Source organism: Rasamsonia byssochlamydoides (assembly GCF_041956645.1).
Source record: "Rasamsonia byssochlamydoides strain NRRL 3658 unplaced genomic scaffold VTN77scaffold_3, whole genome shotgun sequence".
NCBI classification, from domain to species: Eukaryota; Fungi; Ascomycota; class Eurotiomycetes; order Eurotiales; family Trichocomaceae; genus Rasamsonia; species Rasamsonia byssochlamydoides.
The window spans coordinates 658,897-681,018 of record NW_027192386.1 but is presented as its reverse complement, the minus strand read 5'-3'; the positions used below and the strand labels follow the sequence as shown (position 1 = coordinate 681,018).

The window sequence follows — 22,122 nt, the reverse complement described above, 5'->3', positions numbered from 1 at the left end:
GGCACCAAGAGAAATCGTCTTGTGCGGTTGAGGGTATCCGACGAGGAGGATGAAGAGATCAAAGAACGTGACTATGAGCTGTCAGGAGATGACATAGTGGAGATGGTGAAAAAGAAAAACTTTGGGAATAAGAAAAGAAAGAAGTCAGCAGGATGCTGAGGGACTGGCCATCCCCTCTGAAATTTCCTCAGAGGCTTTCCCGGCACATAAACAGGATGAGAACTGTCAACTGCCTGGACCATCTTATCCTGACCTACCCACCTGCTTTGGCCCTTCCAGCCACAGAGTGGACCATGACATGTCCATGCGTGTCTCATCAGCCAGATTTGATGATAGGCTAGAGAAGGCAGAGATGTCCGTACGAGGTTTCTGTGCCAATCACGATCATAGGCTGGACAAAGTGGATGATCTGTCCACGCGAACTTCTCCGGCCAGTCTTTGGGATAATCGCGATGATCGATCCGCACGGCTTTGTCAGGACCGATCTGAGGCGCCAAGCCTCACAAGAGACTCCAAGGGAACTACGTCCAGCATTATGGTCACGCCAATCAACCGTACAATCATCACGCAGCGACGTACTTCTGCTAAGGATCGCTATATCGCTGAGCTGAAAAGGCGGGCATTACGAGAGCAGAGACCGCATGAGCCCGAGCTTCTCTGCTGTGATTACGAAGCTGCCGAGAAGGCAGCTGCGTTTGGCCTCCCAACTAACCTCTGTTCGGAATGTTTGGGGGAGGAGTACATGAGGACATCCGAAGATCTGTGATCACTAGGATGCAGTCTGTCGTTTAAGTTATAGGAAGGACAAGGGCATTATGCAAGGGTCTGCATCAGGCGTTGGCGTAGTTTATTAGTAAGGAGCATTACTGTCAGAGCTGGGAGACGTCGAGATTTTCGGCCTCAGCGAGGTACTCTTCTGGAAGCCGTGGTACCTTGTCATTGCCATCACTGCTGGTGTCCGACAAGCTGTCCGATGAAGTATCGTCGCTCTCGTAGGAAGAGGAGGTCACACCCTTATCCACTCTGCAATGACGGCTCATGGTCACGTTAGCTATGTCGTCCAAGTGGACAGGAAGCAAAGGAACAGGGAGACTTCGTTATGGATGACTGAGGAACGTGGAAGGAGTAGAGGAGGATGGAGGGTACCAGCTGCTGGGTATTCGCTATGGGCTGGAGAGGAATGCAATGGACTCTACTCCGTATATGGACGTACAAATCGCCGGGAAAGTGAGGTGTCACCCCGAGGGAGTCCAGAAAGGGCTTTCGAGTAGCCGTCAGCTCAAGGTCAGGAAACTGATGCAGTGAGACGACCCGGTCTTGAACGACGTGAGGTGCTCGTTAGAGGGCGGCTGGAAACAGCCGCAACCCATGCCGTTTCTGGCAGCGAGCCAACCATACGATAGACTTGTGGAGTAGTATATCAGCCATTCCGACTAACTCATAGCGATAGACTGATAGTATGTACTGGAGTGTACTGTACTATACTGCACTATATGGCTGATTTAACTCTAAGGTATTAATATTTTTAATGGTACTGTATGCTGTACCTAACAAGAGGTATATCCAGTACTGTACTTACTTTGGGCCTAAAGAGGCCTATAAGTGAAAAAGCTCACAGTACTGGATTAGTATATAGGTAAGGGACTAGCTACTAGCTACATCAGATTCAACCAGTGCCTCTTATGTATAGTTATAAAATAGGGATCGAGGAGAGTAACTACTATAGCTATAACTATAATAAGGGGTTCCTAGACCCTGAAGCATATACTGTACATACTATTAGAGTATAGAATATAGAGATTAAGGGATAAGATATGGAGGTATATTTGCATTATTGGCAATAAGATTCCTAAGAAAAATCCTAACTTTATGGATTTTGACTCGTTGGTACTGGTACTGGTATTAGAGATATATATAAAAGGAAAGAAGGAGCTTTTTTTAAAAAAAAAATAATGATAATCCTTGCTAGGATGGTACTACTGTAGGCGAAGATGAATGCATCGGCAGTCGCGGCTTGACTGGACTGGACTTGACAGTACTTGAATTGTCTTTGTTAGGGGCCTCGCCTAGTAGGGAGTCAAATAGGGCTACCTTGCTAATACATAGCTATCACTGTTGTGTCGAGTCAAATGTACTGTACCAGGCTCTTACAATTTCTTCCTTCTTACTGTAGAGATATGAGAAGGAGTTTCAACAAATCATATGTCCTTTCAGTTAACTTTTATATACAGTATACATACAATACAACATCATCAGAAGTGTGGTGCCTGCGACTGCGGCTGCGGCTGCTGCTGCGGCTGCCCACTAATATCAACATCCCACGTCGACCCCTGAAATAGGTCCGTCATGTTAAGATCAAAGTTGGTCGCTGACGCCGATCCCCCCGGCCACTGCGGGTCGTCCAGACCGCTGAGGTTCATCATCAGTAGAGGAGAGTAAGAATAATCGGGTCCGCTTGCTCCTCCTCCGTCAGCAGCACCGCCAGTGTCATACGCAGGAAATCCGACGCGAGGGCCGGGTGGCATCAGAAATTCCCTCGGCGCGGGATGGGTTGGATGGGCGACTGGTTGTAGTGGTCGATGGCTAGTATCATTCGTGGCAGCAGGACTGTCATTCAGAGAATGCTCGGACCCGCCGACTGACGACGGCGTCATTTCATTGCTACCAGGCGGGAGCGACACGGCAGACCGTCTCCGTGACATTGCGTTTTCGACTTCCTCCGGGTCCAGCTTCGGTCTTTTCCATCTGCGGCCGAAGGCGGACTCGTTCGCGGAAATTGCTGACGTCTCGCTGTCGAAATCAAACGGCAGATAGCTATCACGGTGCCCGCTCTGCCGCTGGATATTCAACAACAGGAATGACAGCGCGTTGTGGCAGTGTTTCGCCGTTTCCCACTGGCTGGACATGATCCGCAGGATGTCAAGACATTCGCGAATCTCTCTGTGAGTTGCACGAGGTCAGACAAGATGACATAATATAGTTGAATAATGGAAGCTAGTCATGTGGAGTGACGAGGTATACTTACTGACACCCCTTAAAAAGAACATACTGCCGGAGTTGGCACGCAAAAGCAATCACCAAACCCGCCATGTACGCCGCCGACAACAGCCCCGGCCAAAACAGAGCCTGTCCCTTATCGACCTGAGCCTTCAAAGCCGACAAAATCCCTCTAGCCGCGCCAATGCAAGTTTGCAGCCCCGAGCAGAAATCCGGCGAGGACGGATCCAGCGACAGCCACGGTCGATTGATCAGCAGGATGAGATGCTCATACAAGACCGAGAAAAATGGGCGCAAGTCAAATGATTCTTCGTCGTTGGAATATGACGCATCCTGTCCTGTAAACCCCTGAAGGTTCGGCGGAAGACTGTTCCACCATCGGTGCACGTCCGAGACGAGATACAGTACCGAACTCCGTCGCACGGTGCGGTTCTGAATCGACTTGTGGAATAGCTCCAGAGCGCGACCGGTGAGCTTCCCATATATCACATAACTGGCAAGCGTAGCCTCTCGATTGGGCTGCTGCTCCTGCCACGGATTCTGGGGGGTTCCGTTGTCATCTCGGTTGGGCCGATCATTGGCAGCACTTGTGGTTCCATTCTCCGACCAGTTCATTGGAGATCGACAAACTGAGCCTCCATCCGGTGTGCTACGCGCTGATACCGCCTTCCCACCATGTGCTACAGGGGCATGGCGTTCCGGCGTGCCAGGAAGGCAAACGTCGAGATCGGAATCCTGAATGCCCAGGGGAAGACCCAGCGCCTGGCTCAGATATCGATCAATCGCATATGCACACCAGAAAATGCGTTTGCGCAGGTGGCGGTCATGCGACGACAGCTCCTTGAAGCGAAAAGGACAGCGATGCAGACCGGCGTGGAGCATGGATCTCAGGATGCAGCCACCGACAAGGGATGCGCTTCGAAGGGACATGGTGGCCACCAGGTATAATTGGGTTGCCAATAGGGCCTGCAGCGATAATATGTCATGCCGGTAGAGAAGCATTCCCAGCAGCGAATGCACATTCCCTGGGGACTGGATTTTCGATTCCGGGGGAAGATGGAGATCCGGCTGCACAAAACTGGCCAGGTTGAACACGCATTGGAAGATAGTTGTCCAGCAAGAACTCCTGTGTTCGGACGCCAGCGATGGAGCTGAGTTGGAGTCCTTTGCAGTGTAGAATGCTTCCATCTCCCGCAGAAACGAAGGACCATGGAGAAAAGGGAAGAGCGGATGCCAGACTCTGAAGTACATCATCATCAATTCGCGGGCCTGGGGGAGGTCGGGGGCTTTTCCAAGCACCCTAGCGATGGCGGGATTGTATTTCCAACCACGAGGGGTCGAAGCATCCCCAGAAGCTGCACTGGTGACATTTCTGTCTTTAGAGGGATGATGCTTCTCAGCCGGTGAGTCTACAGTCCCGACGATCGTATCCTCGGCCGCAGGGAACTCGGGGGCTGACGAACTGCTACCGGCAGGCCCAAGGCTCTTGGAGAAGGCCTGGCGCACAGTGTTGATGAAGAAGACTCCGCTGGAACTTCCCACGAATTGACTCTCGTCATTGGAGTGGGCAATCAGGGACCCGATCTCTGACGTCCCCGACATGAGGTCTGAAGACTGCATGTTGATTTGAACATGGCGTCCAACGCGGCTAACAAATATATCGGACCAGAGTGACACAGGATCAGATGATCTTCGTCATTCTATTCACCGGATATCAAAGAGCGATATCCTTCGATCACGGAGGGTGTAATGTGGATGCTGGAGCAGTATGATGCTGACTCAGCACTCCGCACTTCAGCAAGACTGCACCATGCCGTCAGTCTTAGTAGTATTCGTGCAGCTCGATCAATGCAAAAGACAATAGCTCCTTGGCAGAGAAATGCGCGAGAATCAAAGTCGAACGCGTTCTCGCGCAAGGCTGCAAAGACCGATTGGCAATTGCTGCGGGGAAGGAGCTCCGGCTGATCGTTCAGCCGATCCTCCCACCACTCGGCCGACACTTACATAATCTGAATATACGATACCTGATTGGACAGAGCATGCTGCGGCAGCGGGATGAGGTCATCATGCATGGCTAGCTCCACTATCAAATCATCCATATTGTACTCGTATACCTAACGCATACTGATCAAGGCTTTGGTAGACGCTCAATTTCAGCAATGACCGCGTCGGTGACCCCCTGGGTATTGGACGAGCCACCCAATTCCGGCGTCAGGATTCCCGCCGCGCATACCCGTTCCACGCAGTCCATCAATTGCTTCGATGCATCTTTCTCTCCCAGCCAGGACAGCATCTCTGCCGCCGACCAGAAAGTGGCCACCGGATTGGCGATGCCTTTGCCTGTAATGTCAAAGGCGCTCCCATGGACCGGCTCAAAGAGTGACGGGTTCTTCCGGGTTGGGTCGAGATTGCTGGATGGCGCCACTCCGATCGACCCAGCCAGAGCCGCAGCGAGATCAGACAGGATGTCCATGTGAAGGTTCGTGCCGACGATCGTATCTAGTGACTCGGGCTTCGTGACCATGCGAACGGTCATGGCATCGACCAGCATTTTGTCCCAGGTGACGTCGGGAAAGTCGCGCGCGACCTCCGCGGCAATCTCGTCCCAGAGCACCATCCCGTTCCTCATCGAGTTGCTCTTCGTTACGACGGTGAGATGTTTACGGGGCCGCGAGCGCGCCGTCTCGAACGCGAAGCGCATGATGCGTTCGATCCCGACGCGGGTGAAGATGGCCACTTCGGTGGCCGTTTCCCATGGCTGATGAAGATGGGATCGGCCGCCCTGACCGGAATATTCACCTTCAGAGTTCTCCCGAACGAGAATCCAATCGATGGTGCCGTTGGCAGCCGTCACAAGGGGCGATTTTGTCCCGGGAAATGTTCGCACCGGTCGAACGTTGGCGTACAGTTGTAAGGGTCCTCGGATGGCGAGAAGCAGACCCCAGAGAGAAATGTGATCGGGGACATCTGATTTCACACGCGTCAGCAATAGAATGGTAGCAGTCTCTGTCTTCTTCACCTACCCGGAGCGCCGACAGCACCGAAGAGTACTGCGTCGAAGCGGCGCAGGGTGTCCAGGGCGTCTTCAGGGACATAGCGACCATGCTCTTTATAATAGGCCGTCCCCCATGGAATGTGCGTAAAATCAATATCGAAAGTCCCCAGATGCTTTGCTAGCTTCTCAACGACTTGGATCGCGGCTGCAACCACCTCGATGCCAATGCCATCGCCGGGAATTGACGCAATGTAGTAAGCGGGCTTTCCCCCAGCCATTGTGGTCGAACGAGACCGAAAAAGAACAATGCGATACAGAAAGTCTCCACGAGTGAGGTCGCTGTTGATGCGGGGGCTAGTGGGGATCTTCAATGGCTGGCAGAGATGTGAGAGAGAAGGATGTACTAGTATGTAGAGTACAGGATACAGGTATATATGTACAGTACAATACTGGCTGGAGCATGGCGACATTTTATCTTGCTTCAGCCTCGGGGAATGCTTAAATATTCACCCCGGTAAGATCTAATTTCTGATCTTTGTCCTGAACGTCTACGTGGGGGAGGAATTAGCATCAATAACTACCTGCGGAGGCACGTAAGGGGTAAGCTCTCGGCAGAACGTTCACCCGCATGTCCTCGACAGTATCGCCAGCAGCCATGATTCTGGCCCAGCTCAAATTCCGCACTCTTACAAATCCGCGGAGATAAGAATCGGACTATAATAGACTATAATAGCAAGAGCCGGGCCGGTACGATTGACCTTCGAGCATATCATCCGCGTCAGTGCCGTGAATCCGCTGGAAACTGTCCGTCTTGGCACGGTGAAGCTTGTATACATACTACTTTTAGCATGGCTGCTAGTGCAAAGGAGAAGAAAGCATCTCGAATCACGACGGCTTGCAATCCCTGCCGATCTCGGAAGCAGAAGGTGAGAGGCTGGAACTGACGTGCCTTGGCATTGATCCACTGGCTAACCTTGATCGATCTATGGATATAGTGCAGTGGAGAGAGGTACAGCTATCAGATGCCTCATTTCGGAGTACTCCGTATTCTCTGCCGATTTCTGACCAGTGAGAAGACCAGCATGCGAACAATGTCTCGAATACAACCGGGCCTGTGCCTGGCCTGAGCAGTTGAAGCGGTGGGTATATATGACACAATACGCTCCGCCGAAGCAAGATGATGACTTATCTTGTTGAGTTGAATGATAGAGGTCCTGCGAAAGGCTACATCGAAGCTCTGGAGCACCGTCTCCACGAAACGGAAACCGTCCTGCTGAAGATCCTGCCACACATTTCCCAGAATTTACTGGCGTCGATCCTGTCCGACGTGTCGGCGTCGACCGCGAGCGACGACGGCGGACGACCGGTGTACGCGCCCATCTCGCCGCTGAGGAAACGCGGCGTCGAGTATTGGAAGTCGTTCCCCCTGAGCAGTGTCGAGAACATTCGCAAATGGGAGCAAGACTGCCACGCTCTTCGAAGATCGAGATCGAGTAATATCAGCCATTATGATGCAGACGGGATCGACTCATCTGCCCCATCGAAGCGTCTGAAACGGTTCGAAGGAGAAGGCACTTCCCCTTCCTTTGATGATCGAAGCCCGACGACGGAACCTCGTCATGACTCGGTCGATTCGAGGTTTGCCTCTCACTCTCACAGACCGTACAGATCACAGCAGCTCGACGCTTTACAACACATGTCTCCAACCCATCATGCACCACCAGCAGAAGAAGACATTTCGTCCGAGTCAACATATGATCGTCACCACCATCACCATCATATCGACCGCCCCGAACAGCAGCAGCAGCAGCAACAACAACAACAAGACCGATTATCGGAAGAACATCGGCCGTTAGACGCGATAGCAGACGCGGCAGAAACCGGTCCAGGGAGCTATTACGTGGTAGATCAGAATACGCTATCGCAGCTGGCGTTTTTGAAGGGCGGTGGTGGCTTTGCAGCACCCAGCGCACCTCAAGAGTTGAGTTCGTGGGATGCTGCGCCGCCGATAAAGTTTCAGCAGCAGTTTCTGTGGTAGCTGCAAGTTGCAGTAGTAGGCGAAGCTTTGTTTGTGAGTGTGTGTGAGAGGGAGTGAGAGAGAGATACCCATGCAGATCCAATGCCCTCGCAGTGCAGTGAGGCTGACTTTCTTTCTTTCTTTCTTTCTTTCTTTTCTTTTTTTTTTTCCTTGTTGTTAATCTGCGAAATAGATAGGATAGTAATAATAGTATTACCTTTTCTCGTGAGCAGTATAGCTTTTATATCAAGGACTGTCAAACAGCTGCATTTTATTGTTCAATCAGTGGAGTCCCTCGTCATCCGAAATTTTTGACACTGTTATCGAGAGTTGTCATGGGATGGATTTCGAGTCCCAACTCCAGCTAGAATAACATGCAGATGGTTCAGTCCTACTATAAGGATCCCTAATGCGGTTGCCAGAAAGTGTGGAACCGAGCAGATTGTTACCAGGGTGGCTGTTTTAATGTTGTCCAGATTGAAGAGAGGTAGCGGTTGCGTTGCTGGTATGACTGCTGTTCCCCTTTCTCCCGCGTTCAACTTGTAGTGGATGGTGGCATCATCGTCGTTCTCTGGTTGTCTCAAGCAACCCAGACTTGAAGGCTCCATCTTCAAAGGTGCGCCCTTGGACGTCAGGATCCTCTGTGCTGAGGAAAGGAGAGCCGAATCTAGTGAAGGGTTGCTGATGGCTCCATCTGTTGTTCCTCCTGGGTTGTCGTTGGAAGTTCCATAGAGTGGAGGAAGGTCATCTGCTCCATTTGATATCAACAGTTGCGGTGTTTCCCTCTTTACATCAAGGATATTAGCCACACCATCTTTAGACGTTTGAGGTTTCTCGTCTGCCACTGGTCTTGGGTTTGGAATTTCTAGGGACAAAATCAGCGATTAAGCACATATGTGCAGGGTTCCTCGGATAACATACCTGGCACCGGGTGACAATTGCGGCTGATCAGCGTCTCATTAAGGCTTTGCGCTATGTCCTTGAGTGATTCGCTTTTGCCCTGGCTTAACTTGGGTAGATCAATTAAAGCAGTCGTTCTTGCTTTGCGACTCCGAGGCGGACATATTAACTTTTGCATAAGGCGTTGATGACGCCGACGGAGTTTCGCTTTTACCTCGAGTTCGAGTAAGAAAGGCTTAGCTTCATGCTCGAACACAAGACCGGTGTGGAAAGTATGGTTGTGAACAGGCTGCTGCTCGAGTCTGTTTTCCTCGAAGTGCCAAATCAGTCGTCGGTATCTGCTGCTCTTCACAGTAGTAACTTCCTCATCCGCAGGCAATCTCTTTCCCTCGAAAACCCACCTGCTCGCTGTGGTGGATTCTTTGCCGCTTTCCAGTCCAATACCACCTGTGCTGAAACCCATTGCGCCCACCTGTGGCTGAAAGACGAATTTCCTGGAGACTGAATCCTCTTTCATCTCTCCACTGAGCATCTGGGGTCCAAAGTACTCGGTAATCTCCAGTCCCGGATCGACATCCCCCTGCGGGGTAAAGGGAAAGAAAGACAATGTGATCGTTGCGCTGGCTAATTTGCATCCCTCTGGCTGATGGAAGGTGAGATCGAGGTAGATGAGTCCGGCATTTTTCTCGTCGAGCCGGTCCCATCTTGTTTTCGAGAGGAGGAAACAGCAGTCAACCCTTACCGAGCCGATCTTGTGATGAGCAAGGCTGGCGCTAGATTTGCCTTCGCAAAACTCGACATATTTGCTCGATTTAGCTGGCAGCAGAAAGGGGTTGGGTTTTCTGTCGAGCTTCATCGCCATCTTTGCGCGACAGTTGCGAAAGAGCAGGCTGACAAAACGGAGCCCAGCGCCCTCCATCTCTCCTCAGCCTCGATCCCCCCATGTCTGCACGATGGACACGTGATTCTGTTCAGTCGCACACCTGCAACCCACTCGAATTTTGTTGTGTTACAAGCCTGTTATAGCGCCTCAATTTATGCCGGGATGATGACTCTCACCTCCACCCGTCCGGGCCTTTTATTATCGTTCATTCCAATTCATCGCCAAAGGACCTGTCCCAGCTCAGCTCTCCGGAAGCCTTACATCCGGTATTTCGTCCATGGCGTCTTATGATATTCGTGAGGGTCGAAGCAGGATGCGACCCAGTAAATCCCGGTCGAGATCTCGTGGCTTCCAATATGAACGCCGAAGATTGCGTAGAAGTTCCGTCGAAAGAAGACGCCCTGATTATATCCCTTTTACGGAAGCGGTCAAGGGCAGGGAGCTCGATATACCGCCAAGGAGGCGCCAATCACCAGATCACGGAGCGGTAAGTAATTCCTGATCGTTGGAGCATGAAAGGCATGAGCTCAAAGCGGATGGATCCAGATGGTGCGTTGGGATGATCGCGATCGGGATCCAGAAACGGATTATGAACAGCGACCAGCCTTGGATTCCACAGGCGAGGGGAAGCCATTTGACCTGCCTGATTTCTTCTTCTCTGATAAGGACGTCACAGTGCATCTGGATCTGGATCTCCAAATTGACCTCCAAGAAGATATTGAGGCTTTGGCCCACTTGAACAGCCTGGGAAGATTCAAAGACGGTATCCGATTGTTTGAGGAGAGGCTTCGAGAGCATCTTGATTTCTTCCCTGTGGTCGCGGAGTATGCTGATCTTCTACTAGAGCAAGGCAGCTACGGTGTGCTCAGTGATTTCCTTTCGGGGTGCCTTACTGAACAGCAAGACTCATCTGTCGCCCAATTTACTGATGATGAAATCCTCCTTTTGAGGATCCTTCGAGCTTGTGGAGATATTTATTGCAAAGGCGCGCTGAGACCGGCGTTGGTCGAGGCTATAACGGTTTTTGAGTACTTTGAGGATCAAGGGAACGGGGCAGACACCTGGTTGGAGAATGCAACAGGTGTGCAGGTGCATATGATTGAGATATATATATTCGAATTGTCTCCTTTGCACGACAGACCTCTACTTTTCTTCAGAACGCTTCCTTCGAAATTCTGGAGGAGCTGGAAGTCTTCGACGACGGGATAAGAGTGATTGTTCCAAACCGAACACCGTTTATGCTTTCTCGTCTCGGAGAGTTGTACCGCAAATTGCTGCAGAGAGGCTTCTATTGGGAATCACACCGGCTGCTGCGGGCTGTGCTTGCTTCGTTTGATGAGCTTCATGGCACGTTGCTGGCAGACGAGCTTCTGGCATTTCCACCTCGATAGCGTCAATGATCTTCCAAGCTATTTTGTGGAGATCGAAGAGATCCCAAGGGAGTGCGAGCGATTGCTGCTTACAGAATTTGCCAATGCTTCGGTACTCGGGGACGTCTTGACGAGATCACTTGCGGGAGCTCCAGAAAGCTTGCTGATTAAACCCGCAAGAGCTTGTTTGAACAGAGCCAAGCAGCTTGCCAGCAAGATCCTCACGGACTACCCTCATCTGGTTCATTCTCGCCCATACTTAGAGTGGATGCTGGGAGAGCAGGTCCGGGCGGAGTTGTCGAAGGCCTATTCCGCAAAGGTGGCTCCACGAAGAAGTTCGCTTTTCGGTTCATGGCATAAAGGCCCTACCAGCTTGTTTGAAGGAAGCGCGCTAGAATTCGCTTTGGAAGAACTGAATCCAAGTCTCGATTACGATGCCGCGCAGAAGTCTCAATTCTTCAGTATGATTGCACGCAGTGCAGAACAACTGGGAGACTATCAGATTTACTGCTCCGCTCTCCGCGAGTTGGTCCACAGCCAGACACGTTCGGAGAGTCTCCGGATTTCCAGAAGGCTTTCTAGTCTGCAGCTTTCTGTTATGAGGGACGTCGTGGGCTATCTCGAGTCACTAGCGGAAGAATATGTGATATTGCAGACTTTTGAATCTTCCGATAAAAAAGAACAGCAGAACTCACTATACGAGCGACTCTGTGAATTCGATCGGTCTTTCCCTTTCAATGGAGACATCTCGGATAATGTGATAGATAAGGTGGCTCAGCCTGTTTTTGATATTCCGCTGGTTAAGTGGGTGGAGCGGCGAGCGCAGGTAGCGCTCCTGAACTACCTTGGTCGTCATATGCAAGCAGAAATGGCAAGGGCGCAATCAGATGCTATTGCTCGACATGTCCCGCAACTTGATCTTATACCTACCGTGTCCGTGAGATGTTACGGCTGTCATACTTGCTTAGATGATTCTCCTTTGGGTCGCAGATCAGATCAAAAAGGGCGGTATCACAGGGAGCAGCTAGAGCAACCAATGCGAGTTGAATGGGCGGACGATGGAAACAGAGCTGGGGAACGACAGCTAGTTCGGCGAAGAGGAACAGCAACGACGGACTTCGAAACCACGAAGCCCACCGGCTTTACCAGAAGGGAGAGAAAGGGAGCGCGAGTGGTCCCTATGGGATCTCATAACCCTTCAAGTCTTGGCTCCAAAGGGATGTTGCGACTAGAAAAGCAAAGGAGGGAAGGCTTCAGCCAAGCGGCTCCTACAGTTGAGTTTCAACGGTGACCCATATGAATAGTTAGCCTCACTGACCGAGTCTCAGACTGTGTGGTCGGACACGAATAATTCCGAGTTTGAATTTGAACTGTCAAGTAAACCCAGATCCATCATACCAGCTGACATCCGTGTTCAACACTAACTCTATCAGACAAGCGAAGTGTAGTTGGCGAACTACCGACGTACGACGAGAACAGAGACGACGACATCGCTGTGGTTTGTCGTCATAGAGGGTCCTCGGAAAACAAAGAGGATTGAAAGCACGCGGGACAAAAGTCGATCGCAGAATCATCAGTCCCGCTGCGCTGGACGCGTGCCACGAGCGATTCGAAGAACGACCTGATTGTGTGATTGTTTTACGTGTATTAACAAAGGAGGAGATCCAGAACTATGCCATGATGACCAAGACAATTCGGGGTGAGTCTGGCTTCAAGTGAAGTAGTAGGGGAGCGGGCAAACTGACTTCATCTACAGATGCTCGCTTTCTAAGAGCACAGGCGGAGCGCCGTCTATTTAAGGATGAGCGGAGAAGCTATGATCTGAATGAAGAGGGCTCTGTCAGGAATGATGAAGACCAAGACGAGAACACTCTCCTAGCAATTCAGGCACCCAAAAGAAGGCACAGTCTTCCTTAGGCCTCCTGTTTCTTAGACAGACGCTCATTAGTCTCGCACGAAAGTAATTTTGTCAAGAAATTATCCTTTAAAATATGCAGGTTTTGCTGGAGACTGTATATTTTTCCCGATTTTACAACCTTCCTTTCCAGGAATATTATGAGAACTCCGACAAGGTCGAGAACCTCAGAAGCCTTGTCTAAAGCGAGAAGGGAAAAAAAAGCAAGAGGTGTCGCAGCTTATGGAATTCAGGTCAGCAAATTCTATCGATCTGATTTAATCAATAGTTCCACCGCCACTGACTGCCCATCCGTCCCATCCATCCCATGGGATATACTCTACATTACCCTACATTACCCTACCCTACCCTACCCAGGTACCAGGCTCACTCTACCATTCCCAACTACCTACCTACCTAACCTAACTGATCAGACAACCTCAACCAGTCTTTATTTTCTCTGACTTTTATCAAGACCGGCATGTCCAACTGAGCTTCCTTCCTCCCTTCCTTCCCAATATGCCATCGCCACACCACACTACACTACACCACAAGACAAAAACTGCAACAACAAGCATACAGGGAGGAAGAGAAGAGGGGCAGACAGAAGGATAGAAAGAGAGAAAGCAAGGGAAAAAGACCGTGTAAGACCGACCTGACCCAGAGACATAATGACATACCTACCTAGGTACTCTCTATGATACAACATCGCGTGGACGGTGGACGTGGAAAATAAAATATGAGGTTACAACATGTCGACTACAGATTAACCTTTTTTTTGCTCCCCGTTTCTTTTTCGTTTTCGCCCACGCCCGTAATAAAAAACTTGCCTTGCGCTGTCTGAATTTCTTTCTTGCTTTTTCGTTTCTCGGTCCCAAATCTTTCCTTTCCTTCCTTTCCGTATCCGTTTTTTTTTTTCGCCATCGAAGTGATGAGCATACAGATACGGATACAAAGAAAGAAAGCTGTACTAGGTAGGTAGCATCATGAACAGAGGCGCTTTTCTTGGTTAATCTGGCCATATTCGTTCGCAACATAAGAAACTTTTTCCGTAACCGGGGATATCAAGAGAAAAAACTAAGGTCATGAAGTGAGTAAAAAAATGGAAAAAGAAGAGAAGAAAAAAAAACCCCATAAGCTAGAGAAGAACCATAATCGTTAAAAGCATATCAATCAGATCGACTTAATCCCCCCAACGGTAGCCCAGCATGACCTCATTCATATTCATACTAAGCGACCAGATTTTCCGAAGTGACCGCTTTTTTTTTTACGACTTCGATTCCTCTGTAGCACCCTCCTTGGCACCCTCCTTCGACTTGGCGGCATCGCCGGAGGCTTCGGCCTCGGCTCCCTTGTTCTTCATGTACTCGTCATACACGTTGAGAGCCTCCTCAACCTTGGCGCGCAGAGCGGCCTCGTCGTCAATGCTAAAGCTGAATTAGCACATGCACTATTTTTAAAGAAACGACGATAAGGGCATAACTTACAGTCCAAGAAGCTCAGCATTGTCCATTTCCAACAGCATGCCAGTAATTTTACCAGCCAACTCGGGCTGCATAGCCTGGACCTTAGGGTACAGAGCCTCTCCAATCATCTGCTTCTGTTGAGCAGGCGGAGCCGCCGTCAGAGCCTGCAGGGTGAGACCGCCAGGAGCGGCTTCCTGTTGACCTGGGACTCCAGGGGCAGGAGCGTTCTGTCCGCGACCACCCTGGCCTGGGCGAATGTGACCCTGCTGCAGAGGCATGCCGCCACGGCCCTGACCGTAGCCTGGACCACCGCGCATACCAGGGACATTTGGCGGCATACCCTGAGCGCCGGGGACCTGTCCACGACCACCAGCACCACGTCCGAAAGCCTGCATCTGAGCCATCTGAGGATAGCCCATACCGTTAGGGATAGCTCCAGGGGCGCCCTGCATGGCTCCCATAGGGATGCCCTGGGCGAAGTTCTGAGGAATCTGCTGGTTCGGGTTGATACCACGACCACCTTGCTGGCCAGGGAAAGCGCCGGGGTATTGGCCAGGTCGTCCACCCGGGATACCAGCCATGACCATACCGGGCTGAGGAGCGAAGGCCAAGCCACGCCCAGCGGCGTTGGCGGGAATGAAGCCCTGCTGTCCAGGTCCGTAGAAGACAGTAGGTTGCATGTACTGTTACGAGAATAAGGAGTCAGCTTGAGCCTCATTTAGCATATGATAAAGACGGATGAACTTACCGGCTGCGGCATTCCAGCTGCCGCGGCAGCTTGCTGCTGTCTAATGGTGTTACGAGCCTGAATGCTAGCCTCGAGCTTCATGATGTTAGCTAAGAATCCAAAAAATACCCATTTTTCAGCATGCTAAACCTACCTGGCTCTTGCGAACATCCTTGCGCTGTGCCAGAGCGACATAGAGAGGCTTGCCGTTGACCATTCTCTGGTTCATCTCAGTCACGGCCTTGGAGGCTTCGTCGGGGCTAGAGAAGCAGACGAAACCAAAGCCCTTGCTCTTCCCAAGAGGCTTCTTCTCAGCCTTGTCAGCTTTCTTGCCATCCTCCTTCTTGTCCTTGTCTTCCTGTTTGTCCTTGGCTTCTTCCTTATCGGCCTTCTCTTCATCTTTCTTCTCTGCCTCCTTCTTCTTCGCCTCGTCCTTGTCGGAGTCGGACACTTGTTGGAGGCGCTCAAGGTGACTGGTGTCACGCATGACCTTGGCGGAGGTGATAGTACCGAAGGGGCTGAAGAGGTCGCGAAGCTTCTCATCATCAATGTCATCGGTGAGGTTCTTCACGTAGAGGTTGACACCCTGATACTTAGATTGCTTCTCAAGGCGGGCAGCCTCATACTGCTTGCGGAGTTCTTCCTCGCGTTCATGCTTCTTCTGGGCACGACCGACGTAAAGCTTCTGGCCCCGCCACTCCTTGTCGTTCATCTCGTCAACAGCCTTCTGAGCGCTGTCGTGAGTCGCGTAGTTCACAAAGCCGAAACCACGGCTCTTTCCGTTCTCGTCGCGGCTAATAGTGGCGGACGTGATCTCGCCATATTTACCGAAGAACTCGCGGAATTCATCGTCGGTAACCTCGTGATCGATGTTCTTGATGTAGACATTGGTGAAGTTGGCCTTCATCTCTTCGAATTTGCTCTGACGGTCCTTCTTGGAGATGTGATGGCCGACGAAGACCTTCTTGTCGTTGAGCAACATGCCATTCACGTGCTTGATGGCGTTGTTGGCGGCTTCGGCAGTCTCGTAGTGAACGAAGCCATAGCCCTTCGAGTTTCCAAACTCATCCTGAGCGACCTTGCAGCTCAAGATGTTTCCGAAAGCAGCAAAGGTGTCGTGCAAGGCTTTGTTGTCAATAGCAGTATCCAAGTTCTTGATGAAGACATTGCCCTGGCCGGTCTTGCGAAGAGCGGGGTCACGCTGAGACCACATGATTCGGCAAGGGCGGCCCTTGATGAGAGTGTAGTTCAGGTCCTCAAGAGCGCGTTCACCGTCGGCGGTGTTGTTGTAGTTGACGTAGGCGTACCCAAGAGAGCGTCTGGTAACGGCGTCACGGCAGACACGGATGGAAGCAACCTGTCCGATCGAAGAGAAGAGCTCGTAAAGCATCGCCTCGGTCACAGACGGGTCCAGCTCGCCGACGTAAAGCGAGGCCGAGTGGGGCTGAGTAGTGCTGGGAGTAGACGACGCAGCATTTTCGCTGGTCGTGGTCTCAACAGTGACAGTGGTGGTGCCATTGGCACTGGTATCAGCAGCACCGTTGGCGGTGTTCTCGACGGTTGGGGCCGTGGAGACGTCAGCAGACATTTTGATGGGTTTTGGTTTTTCTTAGATTTTTCTGTATCTCTAAAAAAAGAGCAGTATGATTAGCCCAGGTCCTAGTTTGTCGACTGCCGATCCCGTAGTTGTGCGGGCGCCTTGCCGCAGATAGTGGGAAGGAGTTTGAGCACTCACAGTGTGTAAAAAAGGTTGGAGGGGCAGGAGATATAGCACTCCTAGAAAATGAGAAATGGTATTTCTCAGTAGCAGACAGGGAAGAGCCTGTCTCAGTCTGCACACGACAAGCTGAGGTCACCAACAACGATCGCGAAGCTGGTGATCACGAGAGATGGGGAAGTGACTGCGAAGTATTTTGCAAACACCGCACAGTCGGGAGGATGAAACTTTTTAAAGAATTTTTCGCTTTTTTTGGGATTTTTAAGACTTTTTTGGGTAGAAAGGGGAAGAAAGTAAGAGAGAAGAAAGAAGAATGCTAAAAAGCTAGCAAAGAGGGATGGGATGGATGATGGTGAAAGAGCTTTTGACCTTTAAACGGGGTTTCTGGAAAAGTTGAAAGGGAAATTTTGTGAATCGCACGCTAAGCCCTTTCGGGATATCTCGCGCGGCCCTGTGAGATTTTTTTCTGGTCACAGGCTGTGAATCACGTGCGCCCATTGGCAGAAAGAGTGACCTCGCCACCACCACTACCATGTTGTTAGGTTTAAGCCCCATGGCACAGGCTTTTCTGCAGGGTGCGATCAGAGGGCAATCGAATCTTGTTCCCTCGAAATGACTGTAGGTGTTAGGAATTCTACTTTGTGGCAACGCCACTCCCCGCATGCCACTGAGCTCGTATGCCGAAGAATACCCCAGGCAAAATTAATCGTATTGGGTACCTAATGTTTCCTATAGAGGTCTCTACCTACTTGTAGTTGTGATATCGTCTAGATGCTAAAAAAGGAAGACCCGCCAGACGCCTCAGCTATGCAGTAATCATGAAAAACACATGAATCACCCGGAGTCTGCTCGCGCCCCTTAACAAAAAACCAGACATGCCTTAAATGCAGATTGGAGTTGCCAAAGAGAAGGTGCGGGAAGAGCTCGATGTTCAACTCAGATCAAACCCGGCTCCTGCATTGATAGCATATAACAGCTTCTCCCGCAAAACACGTGCATTCGTATATCGAGGAAGCTTCAATAGATTGACACACGTGCTTGTGCTGGGAAGCCGGTCTTGGTCATCACTGGAATCGCGGATACTGAATCTGGGATTGAGATGACTAAACCCTAACAACGGTGCGCGAGGTGTAGATGTCACGAATTTGAGCACCTTCTGCCGCTCTTCATTCGTCATATTCTCCATGACTTCCCAGAACAATTTGACCGTAGGGTGTTCTTCCTTGTCATCGCCAATGGTGTAGACGCCGCCGTAAAGTGTATTACGCCTCAAGTCGGCGACGTCGATCTCTCCAGAGTCTCCCCCAACAAGAGTTTGCAGCTCCGACTGATTAAACATCGACAGCCAGGACGGTTGGATGATCTGTCCCAATCCCTGGAGAAAAGCATTGGTCTGGTAAAACGGTTGCACCTGGAGGCGATGACGAGCAATGTAAGATATGTAGACGAGGCGATTTTGGTTAGTGACAGGGATGTTCGAGCCATTGGGCTTCAACTCCCGAGTGATGGTGCGCGCTGGACCGCCCGGAATGGGAACCGTATCTGTGACCGTAAAATTCAGGGCAAAATCCTCAACGTCTCCAGGATAATTTTTCAGTTGTAACTAAAGCCAGTCAGTAGTGGTAGACAACGTGATAACACAGTGAAACATACCAGTCCCTGGTACAATCCCTCATCGAGATCTCTCAAATCATTGAGATTGGCCCGGTACGCTGATTCTTTCTGTGCCGAGCTCAACCCGCCGGTTAGAGCCCACTTGAGAAGAAAGAATCCTGCAAAGTGGACATCCACTAGGATCCCTTCATAAAGACACTTGCCTATGATGCGGCCGAGAAATTCATAGCGTCTAAGAAGGTCCCGTACTTGCTCGTTCCACTCGGGGGTTCCTTCCACGAATCCCATCTCCCGCAGCAGCTCCTTCCGCTGTTCGACAGCAGCTGGATTTGGATAGAGTAGGTTCTGGTCATTTTCGACAAAGAGATCAAGTCCATTCGATGACTTGAAGGCTTCATTCGTCACGCTGGTCAAGAACTCCTTTGTTACTCCGCCACCGTCTATTCCAGCCTCCACCGTTCCGAATTTGTCAATGAAACTGATCTGGATTGGCTCTTTGAGGCCGTCACCTAGATCGTAGAACTGATCAAAGGCGTCTTCAAAGACATTGTCACGCCGGATATTGGCGTGGTGGCGACTGAGAATATCTTGCGCCGCGGCACGGCCATCTATCATACGTCCCATTGAGCTTTGAGCGACAGACATACGCCAAGCATCAGGATCAATGAACCCGTTTCTCCGACGCATCTGATCCCTGTAAATGAATTCACGGAAAATTTGGACTCTAGTTTCAAAAGGAATGAAAAACGGCATGTTCCTCAGAATTTCAAGGCGAGGTGCCACCGCCTCAAGCTGCTTTCTCCGAGCCGCTTGTTGCTGGCGTCGCCTAAGAAACTCGATCCGACGAGCTTGTTGGGTCCGACTCGTTCCTATCAGTCCGAGAGACGGCTCGGGAACGAGGTCATCTAGAAGGTCATCCCGGTCCTCGTCGTCCTCGTCTCCTTGAAGCTGATGTCGATTCTCCTCCTCTGCAACCACCGCGGGGATGAAGCCTTCCATGTCAAAACGACCAGTCATCAACCAATGCCCATCTGGAAGAAATTTGCGACGCGAGCTAGAAATACACAAGTCAGCATGTGTACGGAAGGCCACCATAAAAGATTCCAGAGGGAAAAACTCACTCCCGCTCGTGAATCATTCTCAATAGTCCTGTCACCAAGCCTTTGAAATAGTCAAGCGGTATCCCTGTCACGCCAGAGAGGCCCTTCTCTTTATTTCTTTGCTCCAAATCCCGAACATTTGTCATGGACTCAGGTGGAGGAGCTGAGGGACTGAAGTAGTTCCGGATACTGCTTGTATCCTGTGCAGCACTCGTTTCATCCAGATCCGCTGCATTCCAGTACAATGTGAAAGCAAGGTTCTTCAGGAAAATAGTCATGTCCTTGACATCCCTCAGCGGCAGGGCGCTCTCTTTGGTCCAAGAAACTCTTGTGTCTGGCGCAGTTGACAGATACTCGCCTGAGAAGAATTCATCATCGTCCATAACTTTGAGAACAAATGTATACAGCTCTAAAAATAATAGAATAATTGTCCATTCTTGCTCTCGCTCATGTGCAGCGGTAGGGGATACCTTGGAATTCTCGGATGAGATCGGTTTTAATAATGGAAGGACCTCATTCGAGTCACGACTGATCGTGGCAAATATCTTGGTATTTCTGGAAGCTTGCCAGAAATACTTGATTGCGGGTACTCGTAATTTTGGTTGCGCTGCTGATGGCTCTACAGCGGTTGCAGAACCCAGATATAACCACATCCGAATGTCATCTCCGCGACGTGGGAACACTCTTAGAAGGGTCAACGCGTACGAAGCCAAAATTTTGGCCTCATTAGACGGATCGGTCTCAGCCTGGGATGTAACGTCCTCAGAGATATTGTTTAACCGGACCCGTGACAACAGCCCGGTGATACTGTTCTGATTGACAAGACTGACGATCTGTTCTCGCACAAAGGGAGGCAGCGGAGAGGTCGGGTTCCGCTCGTTCTCCGCAAAGTCATCAGGTTCAAGACGGCGAGATAGATACAGCGCCAGAGAGTTCAGGAGGTTAGACACCACCTTCACAAATCCTGGTTCAGGAGCTTCTTGTGAAGCGGGGCCACCCAGGGCATACCGATGGAAGTAGATAAAATAAGAAAGGAGCCAGAGACGAGCATCAATATCCTCAATGATCGATTTGCTGTCTGGAGCATGAGAGATGGATGCGTCCAAAGCCGAGGCTAGAAGCTTGTAGTTGATAATCGAGGCCAGCTCGTCAAGGGACCCTATATGACTGGCGAGGTCCGGAATGGTGAGATATTCTCGAGCGAACCACTCATAAGCTCCAAGTGTTTCTGATGTGATAGGTTGAAGCAAGGCAAGCACGCTTGCAACGAGAGCGCCTACAGATAAGTCCAAGCTTGTGGAAAGAGACTTGATATTGATGGTCAGTGTTGCCATGACGGAGTAATATTCCTTTGCAATGCGGGCCATTTGTTTCGGGATCAAGCCTATTAAGAATCTGAGCAACCGAAGAAGGGGATCCACCGAGAAGCTGGAGGCCCGGGAAGACGTAGCCAGAGCATGTAGCACCCGGAGAGTCGTCTTCGCCAGGCGCACCAGCAGCGTCGTCCACTCCCCTTCAGTGGCCATCGTAGGTACCTCTTCCAGCATCTTCTGGAACGCATTCGAGAAGTACACGAGGCGCACTGCATCCTCTTCCTTTCTAATCTCTAGGAAATGCAAGAGGAGCCTCAGCTGCGACAGACACTCCGCTGGAGTTGAGTATCGAGCTGGGGAGCGAATTTCCTGCCGTTGAGCCTGAGAATAGTTGACAAACGACAGCTCGATGCCTAGTCTCTTCTGTTCCACAGCATCCCATTCTGTCCTCCACTGCCCGCGTGTGGCTTTCCTGCTGCTGTAGCCCCGCCATGTCCGTTGCAGAGTGCGAGCTGCACCCAGTCGTTGTCTTTCCTGCTGTCTTATTATTCGCTCCTGCTGAGCGATAGCAAGAGTATTCTGGGGCCCATAGCCATGAGGAGCTTGTCGGCTGGACGGTGACGAGGCGAAAGGATTGTTGATATTGCGTCCCGAGAGATTCACCTGCCGAGGGCGGCGCGAGTTCCCCGTAAAGGACTGGAACATGGCTCTTCAAGAAAGAAGGGATTCACCGGCTGTGTCGAGAACTCAAAGTGAAAATGTCAAGTCGGCTCCGGCATCACCATGCCTGGATAGCCATTTCTCCATGTTGAAGTTGACAGAAGGTGAAAGAAGATGCTGGACAACAGCAGCTATGACATAGGATGATTGCCTAGTGTTGCGGGATGCATGAGTGACCAGCCGGAGCACGGGATTATCCGCAGCCTTAGTAGCAGCCACGCACCCCGGCTTTATTGCCACTGCATACAATGACTATAGATTAACTGGCGTAATAGACCAGAACAGAATTTCTAATTAAGGCGAATTTGAAAGGCGATGATTGATTCTGTTTAATGGACAAGCAGCTCATCGATCTTAGATGATACCTTCTGCTTCATAAGTCATCTAGGATGGATTGATGAGTAGAAAG

The 22,122-nt window shown here is 50.8% G+C and overlaps 9 protein-coding genes across 9 annotated transcripts; 4 read left to right on the top strand and 5 right to left on the bottom strand.

The window, feature by feature from the left end:
- Positions 1–298: 298 nt before the first annotated feature.
- Positions 299–766, top strand: VTN77DRAFT_4307 (uncharacterized protein; the record flags this gene model as incomplete). Its single annotated transcript, XM_069420352.1, has 1 exon — positions 299–766. The coding sequence occupies one exon, from the start codon at positions 299–301 to the stop codon at positions 764–766; it is 468 nt and encodes a 155-aa protein (XP_069281978.1).
- A 1,486-nt stretch (positions 767–2,252) lies between these two features.
- Positions 2,253–4,617, bottom strand: VTN77DRAFT_4306 (uncharacterized protein; the record flags this gene model as incomplete). The annotated part of the gene is made up of 2 exons (XM_069420351.1): positions 2,253–2,940; positions 3,026–4,617. The coding sequence occupies 2 exons, from the start codon at positions 4,615–4,617 to the stop codon at positions 2,253–2,255; spliced, it is 2,280 nt and encodes a 759-aa protein (XP_069281977.1).
- A 508-nt stretch (positions 4,618–5,125) lies between these two features.
- Positions 5,126–6,270, bottom strand: VTN77DRAFT_4305 (uncharacterized protein; the record flags this gene model as incomplete). The annotated part of the gene is made up of 2 exons (XM_069420350.1): positions 5,126–5,964; positions 6,021–6,270. 2 exons carry the CDS (start codon positions 6,268–6,270, stop codon positions 5,126–5,128), a joined length of 1,089 nt encoding a protein of 362 aa, XP_069281976.1.
- A 570-nt stretch (positions 6,271–6,840) lies between these two features.
- On the top strand, positions 6,841–8,030 carry VTN77DRAFT_4304 (uncharacterized protein; the record flags this gene model as incomplete). Its single annotated transcript, XM_069420349.1, has 4 exons — positions 6,841–6,918; positions 6,988–7,001; positions 7,069–7,131; positions 7,202–8,030. 4 exons carry the CDS (start codon positions 6,841–6,843, stop codon positions 8,028–8,030), a joined length of 984 nt encoding a protein of 327 aa, XP_069281975.1.
- A 299-nt stretch (positions 8,031–8,329) lies between these two features.
- Positions 8,330–9,828, bottom strand: VTN77DRAFT_4303 (uncharacterized protein; the record flags this gene model as incomplete). The annotated part of the gene is made up of 3 exons (XM_069420348.1): positions 8,330–8,874; positions 8,931–9,018; positions 9,124–9,828. The coding sequence occupies 3 exons, from the start codon at positions 9,826–9,828 to the stop codon at positions 8,330–8,332; spliced, it is 1,338 nt and encodes a 445-aa protein (XP_069281974.1).
- A 510-nt stretch (positions 9,829–10,338) lies between these two features.
- Positions 10,339–11,001, top strand: VTN77DRAFT_4302 (uncharacterized protein; the record flags this gene model as incomplete). The annotated part of the gene is made up of 1 exon (XM_069420347.1): positions 10,339–11,001. The coding sequence occupies one exon, from the start codon at positions 10,339–10,341 to the stop codon at positions 10,999–11,001; it is 663 nt and encodes a 220-aa protein (XP_069281973.1).
- Positions 11,002–12,198: 1,197 nt separating this feature from the next.
- VTN77DRAFT_4301 (uncharacterized protein) lies at positions 12,199–12,702 on the top strand (the record flags this gene model as incomplete). Its single annotated transcript, XM_069420346.1, has 3 exons — positions 12,199–12,435; positions 12,491–12,539; positions 12,596–12,702. 3 exons carry the CDS (start codon positions 12,199–12,201, stop codon positions 12,700–12,702), a joined length of 393 nt encoding a protein of 130 aa, XP_069281972.1.
- A 1,621-nt stretch (positions 12,703–14,323) lies between these two features.
- VTN77DRAFT_4300 (uncharacterized protein) lies at positions 14,324–16,837 on the bottom strand (the record flags this gene model as incomplete). The annotated part of the gene is made up of 4 exons (XM_069420345.1): positions 14,324–14,483; positions 14,544–15,205; positions 15,271–15,345; positions 15,404–16,837. 4 exons carry the CDS (start codon positions 16,835–16,837, stop codon positions 14,324–14,326), a joined length of 2,331 nt encoding a protein of 776 aa, XP_069281971.1.
- A 1,060-nt stretch (positions 16,838–17,897) lies between these two features.
- VTN77DRAFT_4299 (uncharacterized protein) lies at positions 17,898–21,698 on the bottom strand (the record flags this gene model as incomplete). Its single annotated transcript, XM_069420342.1, has 3 exons — positions 17,898–18,569; positions 18,620–19,634; positions 19,702–21,698. The coding sequence occupies 3 exons, from the start codon at positions 21,696–21,698 to the stop codon at positions 17,898–17,900; spliced, it is 3,684 nt and encodes a 1,227-aa protein (XP_069281970.1).
- Positions 21,699–22,122: the final 424 nt, after the last annotated feature.